We start from the raw sequence: 13,989 nt of genomic DNA, 5'->3' as shown, positions 1-13,989 counted from the left end.
AGGAACTGAGGGAGGACTCTGACCAATAGCCAGTGAGGAACTGAGGCCTCAATCCAACAAGCCATAAGGAACTGAATTCCTGCCCCAAACCAGCCGAGTCGTTTTGAAAGCCTGTCAAGCCCTGAAATGATTGCAACCCTGGCCAACACCTTGATCTCAGGGTGAGAGGCTGAGCCAGAGGAGCCAGCGAAGCCAAACCCATCATCCCGACCAACGGAAACTGTGAGAGAAGAAATGTTTGTTTCAAGCTGCTATGTTTTAGGGTAATTTTTTAACACAGCAATAGAGAACCAATACACTTGGGACAAATGAGGCATTACTGCATCACAGCCTGAAAACTGCCTGGCAGTTACACCTTGGGCAAGTTACTTAGCCTTATCTTCAAATGGGAAGAGCCTGCCCCACCTCCTGGATTAGGAAGGCATCTGTTCAGAGACAAAAACTGCTTGATATGAACTCAACATAGAAAATTGGGTCAAAGAGCAGTTTCAATTGAACTTTTCATAATTTATATTTCCCTACATCAAAAACATTTTTAATCAGTAAAAAGAAAGGACACATTCAAAATCTGGTAAAACCGTGCTCTCCTTTTAATTCGTGTTTCCTTCTTGGTCGCTACTTTGGTAACAAGTAGGTCCCCACCACTCAAGAATATTGCATCTGAACAGGCTGAGCCAGGGCCAGTGTGAACACCGGCCCCAACCAGGGCTTCTGGAATAACAAGAACAGCAAAACCAGCTTCTTCTTTTTAGAAAGTGTCTGTGAGTCAGGGGGTCCAAAGCTCCACTCTCTAGAAAGAAAACCTGGGGCTCAATATAAAAATGGAAACCAAAATGTATCAGAAATGAAGCCTAGTACCTAATATATTCAAGGTCAAGATGTTTTTTGAGAAATAAGTATCTGATTATCTGGCCTCTTGTATTAGGAATGGCCCCATTCCAGCATTTTTAAAGGAAGATGTTTTTGTTTCTATTTCATTTCCCAAACGGGTATAAAATCTACTAAAAGGGAGATAATGAATCAGAATAAATCAGCTCACTCACAAGAGACACTTCTAGATAATGATTTTTAGTTGCTGAGAGTATTCAGCACATTATTTCAAAGTGGCAAACTTAGAGGTAATCTCAGAGGAGAATTGGAAAACAGTAGCCACAGTCACTGGTAGAGGAGTTATGTGAGATACAAACATATAACCCCATGTTTTTCAGTGTATATGTCAAGGGGCCAAACCCCCTGATCATCAAAATAAGTTATTTTGTACATTACAGTGCACAGAACAATAGAGGGAAAGACTTTCTTGGAGAGTGACCGAAAGGCGTTTGCAAAAGGTTCATATCACTCTGAGTGGAAGGCCTGGAGCCAGTGCTGCAGCATGGCCTTCATTAGCTTGACCCCTTCTCTTCTTTGGTTGCAGTGGCCTCAGCGGGAGCTGCCTTTTCTAAACGTTCTGCTGGCTTCTTCTCTTCCTCCTCCTCCTCATCTTGGGGATAGAGGTCTGGGTACTTCTGCATGCATTCCTGCATGGCCCGGAACTGGTCTACACAGTCTGATCCCTTGAGATCCTCCGTGCTATAGTGGAAGCAGGAAAAGGCTGACTTGAATTGTTCCCCACAGGGGCCACTAGCCATTCCCCCCAGGCACGGGCAGTTCCAGTTAATGTCTCCATTGGGCAGGATCAATCCTGGAACAGGAAGGTGGGTAAGGAAAATGTGAGAGATGCTCTTGAAGGTTTCAGAACAAGCCAAACCAAGTCCTGTCCTCCCAGGCCACTTAAGAGGTGAACAGCATGAACTGCTGCCTGGCAGGCACTTGCCTGTGGACCTAACCTACCTCTTATAGGTTCAAATGCCTGGAGCACATCCAGCAATCCTGGCTCAGCTGGAGAAAAGCCACCATCAGCTACTTTCTCCACGTGCAACACTAACTATATTCTAAGCCACGCCCCATACTGTGGCTGTGCTCGAAGAGCTACCTGCTGGAATCCATTTAGTCCAAAGGAGAAGCTATCACTTGGATGGTTAATGAGAACCGTTGGAAAGCCCAAACGCTTTAACAAGCTGAGGCACTGACCTCCTCCTTCCCATCTCTGCTCCCCGCCCATGGGTGCTGCTCCTCAAGCCCTCTGGCTCTGGGGCTGCTCTCAGAAGTCACACACAGTGTGAGGACTGGTAAATGGTAAACACCAGAAGTTTGATCGTTCTGTGCTGACTGGGAAGATGTCCAAGACATGTTTACAAGAAGAAGGCTAGTGGCATACCTAAGCGGCGTGGTCCGTTCTTACAAAAATGAGAAACTTAGAGCGAGGCGAACCACCTTAACCGAACTGTTGCACTGCTGGGGGAGTGAAGTTTCAGATGGATTTTCATTTCCCTTAACTTTTTAACTTTACATTTTTTCTTATCTTTGAACTTTGTCCACATCTAAATAGTATTTCCCAGTTTTCCCAAATGCTTTCAAGATGATGGCTTAACTTCAGCTTTGTGACAGACATGGACAGAAATATGATTCATACAGAATTCTCTTACATAAGTTGACTACAGAGACTGTAAGCACTCTTTAAGAAAGACTCTTGCTCAGCTGGTGTGGCTCAGTGGTTGAGTGTTGACCTATGAACCAGAAGGTCATGGTTTGATTCCCGGTCAGGGCACATGCCCGGGTTGTGGGCTCAATCCCCAGTAGGAGGTGTGCAGGAGGCAGCTGATGGATGATTCACTTTCATTATTGATATATCTGTGTCTCCCCTTCTCTGAAATCAATAAAGATATATTAAAACAAGACAAAACAAAACAAAAAGACTCTAAGTGCCCAGTGAAATCACACATGATTTTTCACTCCAGGGAAATACCCAGGTCTGGCGCTCTGAGCCAGTGTCCGAAGTCCTAGGCCCAGGCTGAACCCTGTCTCTTAATTCTACCTTAGGAGCTTCAGTGATCAACAAATCTGCTGTTGCGGCTCCTCACTAGTAAACAGGCTAACAGTAGGGATGGTAATGAGACTGGCAGGCAGTTCACCACTGGCACCAACGACAGCTGCGATGCACATTTTTGTGCATTAAGTTATATGTGGTAAATCGCATAATCCTTCTGTCAACCTGCTGCAGTGGGTGTTTCTAATTCTAGTTTACACATGAGGTTTACACATGGGGGTTCAGTGGGGTCTAAGTCAGGACTACAGCGAGGGCCCTTAGGATTCCCAGAGCCCATGCTCTTTGCTCCACATTTCACCACCGCTCCCAATTTTGCAGGCCTTGTTAGCGCTGGAAGCATATACAAATGCTGCCCCCTGGATGCTCAACAATGCTAACACACCTGCACAAGCAGTTTGCAAAAAGAAATATATCATAATGCTAACATTGAAAGTAATAGTTCAGCCCTGCTGGTGTGGCCCAGTGGTTGAGCATCAACCTATAAACCGGAAGGTCAGGGTTCAATTCCCGGTCAGGGCACATGCCCGGGTTGCAGGCTCGATCCTGTGTGGGTGTGCAGGAGGCAACCAATTGATGATTTTCTCTCATCATTGCTGTTTCTACTCTCTCCCCCTCTGAAATCAATAAAAATATATATTTTTAAAAAGTAATAGTTTAGGCCTTGGCTCGGTAGCTCAGTTGGTTAGAGTGTTGTCCCGGTATGCCATGGTTTTGGGTTTGATCCCTGGTCAGGGCACATACAAGCAACCAAGGAATGCATAGATAAGTGGAACAACAAATTGATGTTCCTTTCTCGCTCTCTCCTTTCCTCTCTTTCTCTCTAGTTAATTTAAAAAAGGACTATCACTATTCCTTAAAAAAAGAAGTAATAATTAGGTCTGCAGGAGTTCTTGTACCACTGTTTATCAGAGGAAGGTGAGCTAGAACGCAGTAGTGCTTCACAGAGGACACTAGGAAGCCAATTTGCACTTCAGGGAAACAATGTAAAAACACATCAGTGGTAGCTTCAGCATGTTAAATTAAGTGCATATGCAGCATGTTTTAAGACGAGCAATTTTGCAACTGAGAGCTCAGATCCTGGGTCCCAGAGTTCTGTTTTATATACCTCCTCACACAATTATTCACAAGAAGGGCTTGCAAAGGCAAATACCTATAGGGTCCAAGCAGGTAGGAGAAAAAAACAAGCGTAGTGATAAAGAATGGCAGAAAGTAGGGGGAATGCACAATCTAAAGACAGACACATTCAGTTTTTATAAAAAGACTATGAGGCAGACAAAACCAAACCTGATTTGTCCTGCAGGCCCCACACAGACTCAATCAATTAAAGAAATGTGCTTAACTAATACGGATCTAAAGACAAGCAAGGGACTAGAATTTGTGTGTGATTTACTTTTCTTTATTAGAGTGTGATTTAAGATTACTCCTATAGCTGTGATTCTCAGAAATCTAATACTTTGTATAATGTTTGCACTTCCCACTGTCCCCTTAAGATGCTAGATAATGCCTACTGAGCTTTCCTCTATCCCTAGGGGCAGCCAGGGTAGTAAACAGTGTCCTACCTAAGAACATACACTTTATTCTTAGCATTTGAAAAATCCCAACCAGGAGCCCATACTCTCCAGGCAGCTCCTACCAGCTCTTTCAATCATATGTATCACCAATCAACACTAAAGGCTTGTTTGTTATCACCAGGGATGTCAGAAAAGGCTTTAGATTGGTGGAGTGAGTACTGTTTATGAAACCTGGACTATGTATGAAACCCTGGACCCATCAGCTTTTATTTTATTTATTTATTTTTTTATTGATTTTTTACAGAGAGGAAGGAAGAGAGATAGAGAGTTAGAAACATCAATGAGAGAGAAACATTGATCAGCTGCCTCCTGCACATCTCCCACTGGGGATGTGCCTGCAACCAAGGTACATGCCCTTGACCGGGATTGAACCTGGGACCCTTCAGTCCGCAGGCCTACGCTCTATCCACTGAGCCAAACCGGTTTTGGCCCAACCTGGACTATGTATGAATACTGCACATACACAGCTGCCTTACACAGGCTGGGTAAGTCCTAGTGAGCCCAACAGTCCCAAGTCTTTGGAGTGATGCCCGAGTGACCATTAACTGAGTTGTGTGTAACTGGTTAGCTGAATCCTGCTGCTAGAACACTGTCCCTCTATCTCAAGTGAGCTTTTCTGGCAAGGTGCTTGTTGGGGAACCTACAAGGAGAAAATACCTCACAGAACAAGGGTGTGGCTATTAGGTACCTGCTTGCTAATAGTCTGTAGATGTGGCAGAATTCAGCGTGGCAACTTGTTTGAACAGGGGGATTCCTGTCACCTTAACCTACTTGGAACTGCTAAAATCCACTGACACCCTCTCCCGAAACATAGTCACTGGGAAGCATCCAACCAGCAGCTTAAGCCAACACAAAAACTAAGAAAAAGAGGCAGAAGACTTCAGGAAGGAGAAACTCGTAGGTTCTAGCCTAATGGCCGGGGAAGTGCATCAGAACAAGGCCCAAAACAGCCCCTTACAATTCTGAGGGCGATGAACCCACTGTCCTGAGAGATGGCCCATGGCTGAGATGCAAACCTGCCGTGGCTAGGGCACAATGGGAGACCGTTTTTTTTTTTGTTTTTTTTTTTAAATATATTTTATTGATTTTTTACAGAGAGGAAGGGAGAGAGATAGAGAGTTAGAAACATCGATGAGAGAGAAACATCGATCAGTCAGCTGCCTCCTGCACATCTCCTACTGGGGATGTGCCCGCAACCCAGATACATGCCCTTGACCGGAATCGAACCTGGGACCCTTCAGTCCGCAGGCCGACGCTCTATCCACTGAGCCAAACCGGTTTCGGCAATGGGAGACCATTTTTGAACAATGAACTTTTCCCTCAGTCCATGTCCGTGGGTCTCTGGGAGGCCCCACGCCACTCACCATGCTCCTCGTATGGGTCGTTGGGATCGTCAGCCACCAGCTCTGCATTGCTTGGAGTTTCATGGTCTTCTTTGGTCACAAATATAATTCGATCCTTCCCTAGTGATTGGAGAGCAGAGGAAGAAACCTTTCACTCAAGAGCAGTGAAATCAGCCCTACGTCGAAAACAGGCAAGCACACCAAGTTTGAGGAATGTCCCACGTGAAACCCCAAAGTTAGGTGACCATCGACCTGCCCTCCCTGGGCTGAGCCACTGACTCTGCACGATGCACGGCTTAGCAGCCGCTTTTACCGAGTACCTGTGGCTGGAACAAAAACTCCACCAAGGTCTTGGGTGAGGATGGTGATAGCAAACCCTGCCCACACAGGCATCCTCCACGTGGGAGATGAGATGCCCAATCCTAGCAAATGCAGCTCTTTTAGTCCCCAAATTGGCTGACATTCTGGTGATGCAACAAGTCTTTTTTCTTCAGGTCAAGAAAGGAGCAGTCCTTCCATGGTGCTGCCTGTCCATGTTATTTCCCATCAACCTGTGAGCCCCTCCTACTTGTCATGCCTCCCCCTCCTCCCAGACCTTGCAGGGATCTTTGAGCAGTCGGTGTTCAGATAATACTTGTAGAATGATGACGGCTTACTAGCCCAGGGATGCTGGGAGTGCCTGCTGCTGGGCACCCCCCACCTGATACACAAGCTGCTCTCACTGTGCTGGGGTGTGGGGTGTGAAGGGTTGGAGCATGAGGGCCAGAAAAAAAGCCAAAGAAAAAGAAGAGCGTTCAAGATGATGATATAGAAACGTCTGAACTCTCCTTCCCCCAGGGACATACTGAGTCTACAGGTTCATGTGGAACAATTTCCTTTTTAAAAAACCAAGGCTGGAAAACAAACGCAAACACAAACACAAACCTAGGCTGGCCTAGCCTGTTTAGCTCAGTAGATAGAGTGTAGGCCTGTGGACTGAAGGCTCGATTCTAGTCAAGGGCACATGCCGGTTTGAGGGCTTGATCCCCAGTAGGGGGCATGCAGGAGGCAGCCGATCAATGATTCTCTCTCATCATTGATGTTTCTATCTCTCTCTCCCTCTCCCCTCCTCTTTGAAATCAATAAAAAAATATATATATTTTTTCAATAAAAATATACTAAAAAAAAACCACACGAAAAAACCTAGGCTGGCTTGTGACAACTGCACATTGGGCAAAGAGAAGAAAACTACATCTAAGTGAGCAGCAGAGGCAGAGAGGCCTGGACACAATCTCGCCATAAACCCCGCCCCCACCACAGTGACCCACAACAGGGAGAGAACTCAAAACCCGGAGTTTCTCCTTGAGGAGCGAAGGGAGGGAACCCCATACTGAGCATCCCAGCTTTGAAGACACACACTTGAGAGATGAGCCCTCCAACATCTAATTTTGAAAACCAACAGGGCTCACTCATGTCCCAAGACCCATAAGATTATAGTGATCTGAGAAACTACACTTTGAAAAAAAATATTTTTAATTGATTTCAGAGGAAGGGAGAGGGAGAGAGAAAAACATCAACGATGACAGAGCATTATTGATCGGTTGGCTCCTGTACACCCCCTACTAAGGACTGTGACCTCCTGATTCATGGGTCAGTGCTCAACCACTGAGCCACATCTGCCAGGCTGAGAAACTATTTTTAAAGGGCCTACCCCAGGGCCCAGCTAAGAGGCAGCCGATCACACCGACTTACAGGGAAGGAGGCTCGCCTGCTTATATTAAACTGTTGGGTTGAGGCATCTAATTTGACATACACATCTGTGGCAATCTGCAGCTTGTTGTTTTTTAGAACATTCAACGAACCCAAACATAACAGGCTAGGCAGCAGAGCCAGGACTGATGCCCTCCAAAGACCAAAAACCAGCATCAGGAAGACACCTTAGTCAGGTCCAGAACCCTTAGCCCCATGCTCGTGAGCCACATGCAGCTCGTGAGCCACATGCAGCTCTTTGGCCCCTTGAGTGTGGCTCTTCCTAAGCCTTAGGAGTAACCTAATTAAGTTAATAACAGTGTACCTACCTGTATAGTTTAAGTTTAAAAAATCTGGCTCTCAAAAGAAATTTCAGTCGTTGTACTGTTGATATTTGGCTCTGTTGACTAATGAGTTTGCCGACCACTGCGCCTAGCCCCATGAACCTGGCTGTCAGAGGGACCTGAGACTCCAGAAAAGCAAACTGGTAGGAGCCAAATGCATTAAAAAATAATAATAATACAATAAAAATAAATAAAATTATTGATTTTTAGAGAGAGAAAGGGAGAGGGATAGAGAGATAGAAACATTGATGAGAGAGAAACATCATCGATCGGCTGCCCCCCACACACCTCCCACAGGGGATTGAGCCCACAACCCAGGCATGTGCCCTAATCGGGAATTAACCGGCAGCCTCTTTCAACTGCTGAGCTATACTGGCCGGGCCAAATGCATTTGATATGAGGTTCTTCTCATGGGAAGCACAGAAAAGGGAACCAGCATTGAATGAACCAGGATGGGTGTATTCCATGGCTCACTTCAACTAACCTTTCAGTGAACCTATAAAGTTTTATTGCCCTGATTTTACATAGCATAAAAAGCAAAGCCCGGAGTGGTGACTCAAAACCAACCAGCAAGGCAGGGACCTCACCTGCTGGACTCCCTCCTCTACACCTTGTAGCTGCTGGCACTTGTCCTCACTGTCCCAAAACCTGTGGCCATCAGCCAACTACACAGCAGGTATCTCTCCCATCCCACGGCGAGTGGGGAGCACCTCGTCCTAGAGCCACACATGCTGCATGGTCATCAGTTGGCCCTGCAGTCCCTGGAGGGCTGGTCCCCCCGGGTCTTGCGTGTCAGCTAGCTCCTGCCATCTTGTCATTACCCTCACAGGAGACAGCAGGAGCCCCATGTTTTAAAAAAGAACAATATATTTGTATTGATTTCAGAGAGGAAGGGAGAGGGAGAGAGAGAAACATCAATGATGAGGGAGAATCATTGATCGGCTGCCTCCTGCAAGCCCCCACACGGGGGATCGAGCCCACAACCTGGGCATGTGCCCTTGACCAGAATCGTACCCGGACCCTTCAGTCTGTTGGCTGATGCTCTATCCACTGAGCCATACAGGCTAGGGCAGGAGCCCCATTTTAAGGTGGGAAGTGATCTGTTCACACAGGGCTGGAATCTGAATCCAGTTCTGCGACTCCAAAGGCCACACTATGGAGATCCTTTCCACACACCTACACTGTCCCCAAACACACAAACATAAGAATAATAATGACAGCTTGACACCAAGTACTCAGCATCACTTGGACTCTATCCTGAGAGCTGTGTGCGCTTGGGCAGGAATAAATGTTCTGTACAATAAATACTGACCCAATTCCTGACCAAGAAGCTTAGAATTAAGTCAATGAATGTTTGCTGAGTGCATGAATAAGTTTTTTTCTAAGCTACTGGTACCCAGCTGCTGAACGGAAAGACAAATTCCATAGCCCTAACTACCCCCTGTGACCCAGGAGATCTGGGGTAATGAGACCCTCATCGAAGGGGATGGGAGGTGCCAGGCACCATCCAAATGTGCTCTTGGACAAGCCTTAGTCAGTGGCCTGGACTGAATTAGCTACTGTGGGAGCAGAGGCCAGGCCTGCAGAAATGTGGCTCTCTGAGAGCTGCTGGCATTTTCTCTTACTATTTCATACTTTTATTTGGGGGTGGGGACATGCTTGGGCTGCCACATTTAAGAAAGAGGCTTGGGGTGACAGCAAGAAGCAGAGCGACACTTCCAGTGAAAAGGACAGGTGAGGGGACAGAGGGAAGGCGCCTGGGTGCTTCACATCCTTTCCGCACGGGTAACAGTACCAACAGGTGACCCTCAGCATGCACAGGGACTGGACCTCAGCCGACCCGAAGTTTCCATGCCCAGAGCTGGTCTCTGCCTCCACACCTCACATTTTATCCCAGGGAAGACTGCTTTTCCCACATGGCCTGGGAAAGGATTTGGGCCAAGCAGCCAGGGCACATTCAAGTAACTAACGACCCTGGTGGTCCTGTCGTTTTCAAAACACTGGAAAGCAACCTGCAAAAAATGCTGAATGCTAAGCAGAATAAGCTGACAGCAAATTTCTCAGCTCAGCTCTGACACTTTTGTTCACCAAGACCTCAGCTAGACCCAGACCAATAAGGAGGTCCAGAGGCCAGGCCGCACCCAACGGAAACTAAATCAAACTCTGGCACGTTCACATTGCTCCCTAGTTCACAGGTAGCTGTGACACACAGCCAGCGTGCGAGTCCCAGGCCTAGCACAGTCCCTCCGAGAACGTTCAGGTTCCTCCCACAGGCTGAGTCCTTGCAAGCATCTTCTTGGACATCCCTCTTAGAGAGGTTATACTGGATGGACGGATGTGGTACTGTGATTTATAATAAGAAATATACATATTCCCAGGCCTTCACTTCCTGGAATGTTTAAAAGTGAATGCAAGGACAATGCTTACTTACTCCTGACAGTCCTAACTGTGGAAGAAAGAGCCAATCCTAAGCACGCCAACTTAGAACCAGTCCTAAGAATGCCAACTAGTGGGGTAGTCAGGCACCTCCTGACCTTGAGGGACTCAGAAAGACAGGCCCCTCACCAGCTCAGCCTACCTACCATGGTAAACAAAGAAAGTGAAACAAGTTTCTGCTCTCAACTGAAATCCCGCTCAAATGACAAGGAGAAAATGGCCAGGAAGAGGCCACCAGAGGCGAGAGATGCCAATAGTTTTAGACGTGGACAAGCTGACAGAAAGTGCTCTCTGGTGCAATGAATGGAGACGCTAGACCCAAGGCTCACAAGGAAAGGCAGTCAACTAGAGAAAATCAATCCGCACTCCAGGACCCTGGGAAGGGTGGGAACCCAAGGCCTCAAGGGTCACTCTGAAAACAGGACTTCAGAGTGGGGCTGAGCAGTTGGATACCAAGACTCACTAACTCTGTGGAGTTTTACTCTGTACAGCCACCCTTGACGCCTGTCTTCTCACACTTCCACCATCAAATGAGGTTGGTTCTAGCTTTAGGTACCAGTATGTCTAGAAAGATCTGCATCCCTCACAGGACCTCACCTTCCACTACTTGCTCCCACGTTCCAGCACCTTCTTGCATTCACTTGAATATGCTGAGCACACCCCCCCCCCCCCACGGGGCCTTTGCACAGGCTGTTCTCTCCTCCAGTAGCACCTCCCTCGCATGTCTTCCTACCACCTGCTAGGATGCCACCTTCCCTGACCATTCTGCATCTCCGTCATCCTGCTTTCTTTTTCGCCACAGCACTTTTCCTCACCTACCGTGTTATGTATTTATTTACCACCCATCTCCCTCAGTGAAATGTCAGCTCCTTAGGCACAAGGGTTTGTCTTTTCCGTTCACTGCAGTACCCCCAGAGCCTGGAATAGTGCCCAGAACATAGTGGGTAATCATTATTGTTGAAAGAGTTAAGTGGAGAAACAGAACTCTGGATTAGGACATGCAGCAGAGGGGCAGGAAGACAGAATGATTATCACCGTTAAGCACTCCGACAACACTATTGGGTGGGTGGTCTCACCTTTCCCCGGAATGGCAGCATGGATATGCATTGGATCATTACATCAGAGTCTCTGAGCATATCCAATCCAGGAGTGTCCATCAGGCCATGGAGGCAGATTTCGTCACCTGTGCTCACTACTAATGTGAAGTAGATGGCATGTCACAGGGGTTCAGTAAATGTTGACTGAACAGGAGAGGGCAGGCTCAGTGTTAGAAAAGGGGGAAACTAAAGAAAGGAACAGGCAAGTGTGGGCAGCCCAAGGCCAGGGAGCAAGGCTGAGCCATGCTGTGGAATGCCTTGAATGCAAGCTAAGGCCTTTAACCTGAGGCTGGGAGGTGTAGTAAATTTGCACAGGCAAGCGATTCAATAAGAACAGGGTGCAGGTCTGTGTATGAGTTTATTCGATTAACACTTGAGCACCCATTTATAGACGAGGCCATGTGCTAGATCTTGGGAATATGGCGAATATAGCCCATCTAATTAATTCTCTTAGCTTTTAAGCCCTTACAGGGCAACGAGTTTGTGACCATTTTTCTAAGCCCCAGGAGAAGCATAAAAAAATTGGTGGGTAGAAAAAAACCAAAAAGTTGGGGATTTAGGGGCAGTGGGTATGGATAAGATAAAAACTAGATAAGAGTACTTTCAATTCTCATCCCTAAACTAAGAGAGATCTTTGAACTCAGAAAAGATAAGGATCAATGCTTTGGTGGAAGAAGAAACCTAACTCTCATTCTCAGATAACCTGTGATTCCTACCAATATTCAAGGTCCAGGAGGGGTTTTAATCTGTACAGCCTCATCACACCCCAAAGGCACAAAATTACTTGTTAAATGATGAAATGAGAGATTCAGAGAAAGAAAATTAAGAACAAGAGACCCACTGTTTAACGGAGTGGCAAGGGCAGAGGACTTTTATCCATGGCACAATTAAGCATTAGTCAACATAAATCGTTCTCATTAGCAACATCAATGATTACCATGGCTTTACGACCCATGAAAGGAGGAATCTAGAAGCAAGGTGGGGCGAGGGAAAAGGCTTAACATTTTAGATTAACTGTTCCCCTCACTTGATTTATGACCTTGGGTAGGTCATCTTCTCTGGGCTCCAGATTCCCCGAATTAAAGTGAGGGAGCCGGACTATTTATTCACCAAAGAATTTCTGGGTGAGTTCCCACTCTTTCTGTAGCTTCTCCACCATCCCCATCACCTGAAGGTTCTTCATGAATATCTGCTGAATGAATGAAGGCCAATTTCTTTTAACTCTCATTTTACAAGTTTGGAAATAGGCTTGGAGGCTTTTGAACTGTGTGTGTGTGTGTGTGTGTGTGTGTGTGTGTGTGTGTGTATGGGGCGTGGGGGGTGTCCTTCCAGAAGAGGGCTCCCTGGAATCCACTGGGCACCAGATTGGATGGTGCAGTTCTGGACCCAGACTGCTAGGGCTTAAACCCCGGCTCCACAACTTACCCATCACGTGACTTTAGCCAAGTCTCTCTGGGTCTTAACTGAGCCTGACTTACAAAGGTCGCTGCGAGATCAATGACAAACCCTATAAAGCTCCTTGAAGAGTGCCTGATATATAGTTGGGACTCAAAAAAAAAAAAAATGTTCTTGTTGTCCTAGCCCTATGATTCAGTGGATAGAGTGAAGGGTCCTGGGTTTGATTCGGTCAAGGGCACATGCCTGGGTTGCGGGCTCGGTCCCTGCTAGAGGCGTGCAGGAGGCAGAGGATCAATGAATGATTCTCTCTCATCATTGATGTTTCTTTCTCTTTCTCTCCCTCTCCCTTCCTCTCTGAAATCAATAAAAATATATTTAAAAAACGTTCTTGTTGCCGGTACTTCTACCACTCTATCACGCCTAACCCGCATGACTTTTCAGGACAGTTACAAGGCGCGTGCAAATGGTAACACGTGGTGTGCGGTAAGAGCGCTAGTAAGAGTGACAATGAATTCCCAATCGCGAGCCGGAGGAGAAACGTGTCCAGCACTCCCCTTACCCGCTCGGGTCTAGTTTATAAACTCCCCCACGAGCCGGCACCTTTGAGGTCCGGGTTCGAGCCTCTGTGTGACCTTGGAACAGCCTCGTTCCTCCCAGTCTCGGTTTTCTCATCTGCAAAACGGGGGTGGCAACCCCGCCGCCCAGCCAGCTCCAAAGGTCCCGAGGAGGGTACCCCGGACAGCCTGGGGTTGCCCGCACCGGCAATGAGGTCGCCGGGTGCCCAAGCGTGCGGAGGCAGCAGACCCCGGCAGGGCCTCGTAGGCCGGTCTCCTCGGCAGTTCACCCTCCCTACCTTCCTGCCGGCAGTAGGCCATGGCTGCAGCCCAGCGCTCAGACCTCGCGGCGGTAGCGGCGGCAGCGGCAGCGGCGGCTTCACGCCGTGACCTCTTCTCTGGTAGGGCGGGAGGCTCCGAGGCCCACGTGAACCCGCCCCCTCCAGGCCTGCCCGCCGCGCGCCTGCATCCGCGCCTCTCCAGCCCCAGCCTGGGGACTCCTCAGCAGGGAACTACAATACCCAGCAGGCCGCGCGCCGCCGGGCAGCAGGAACTACATTTCCCAGAAAGCCTTGCAATGAGCAGGCGTATC

The 13,989-nt window shown here is 47.6% G+C and overlaps 1 protein-coding gene across 1 annotated transcript; it reads right to left on the bottom strand.

Annotated features, from left to right (window-relative positions):
• Window positions 1-567: 567 nt before the first annotated feature.
• Window positions 568-13,894, bottom strand: CHCHD4 (coiled-coil-helix-coiled-coil-helix domain containing 4). Its single transcript, XM_081106105.1, has 3 exons — window positions 13,697-13,894; window positions 5,862-5,960; window positions 568-1,681 (listed from the first exon to the last, which is right to left on the bottom strand). Exons 1-3 carry the CDS (start codon window positions 13,716-13,718, stop codon window positions 1,383-1,385), a joined length of 420 nt encoding a protein of 139 aa, XP_080962231.1. The 5' UTR covers window positions 13,719-13,894; the 3' UTR covers window positions 568-1,382.
• Window positions 13,895-13,989: the final 95 nt, after the last annotated feature.

Source organism: Myotis nattereri, assembly GCF_964212035.1.
Source record: "Myotis nattereri genome assembly, chromosome: 14".
In the NCBI taxonomy this organism is placed as follows: domain Eukaryota; kingdom Metazoa; phylum Chordata; class Mammalia; order Chiroptera; family Vespertilionidae; genus Myotis; species Myotis nattereri.
The sequence above is the reverse complement of the archived record's forward strand: the minus strand, read 5'-3'. Positions and strand labels throughout refer to the sequence as shown.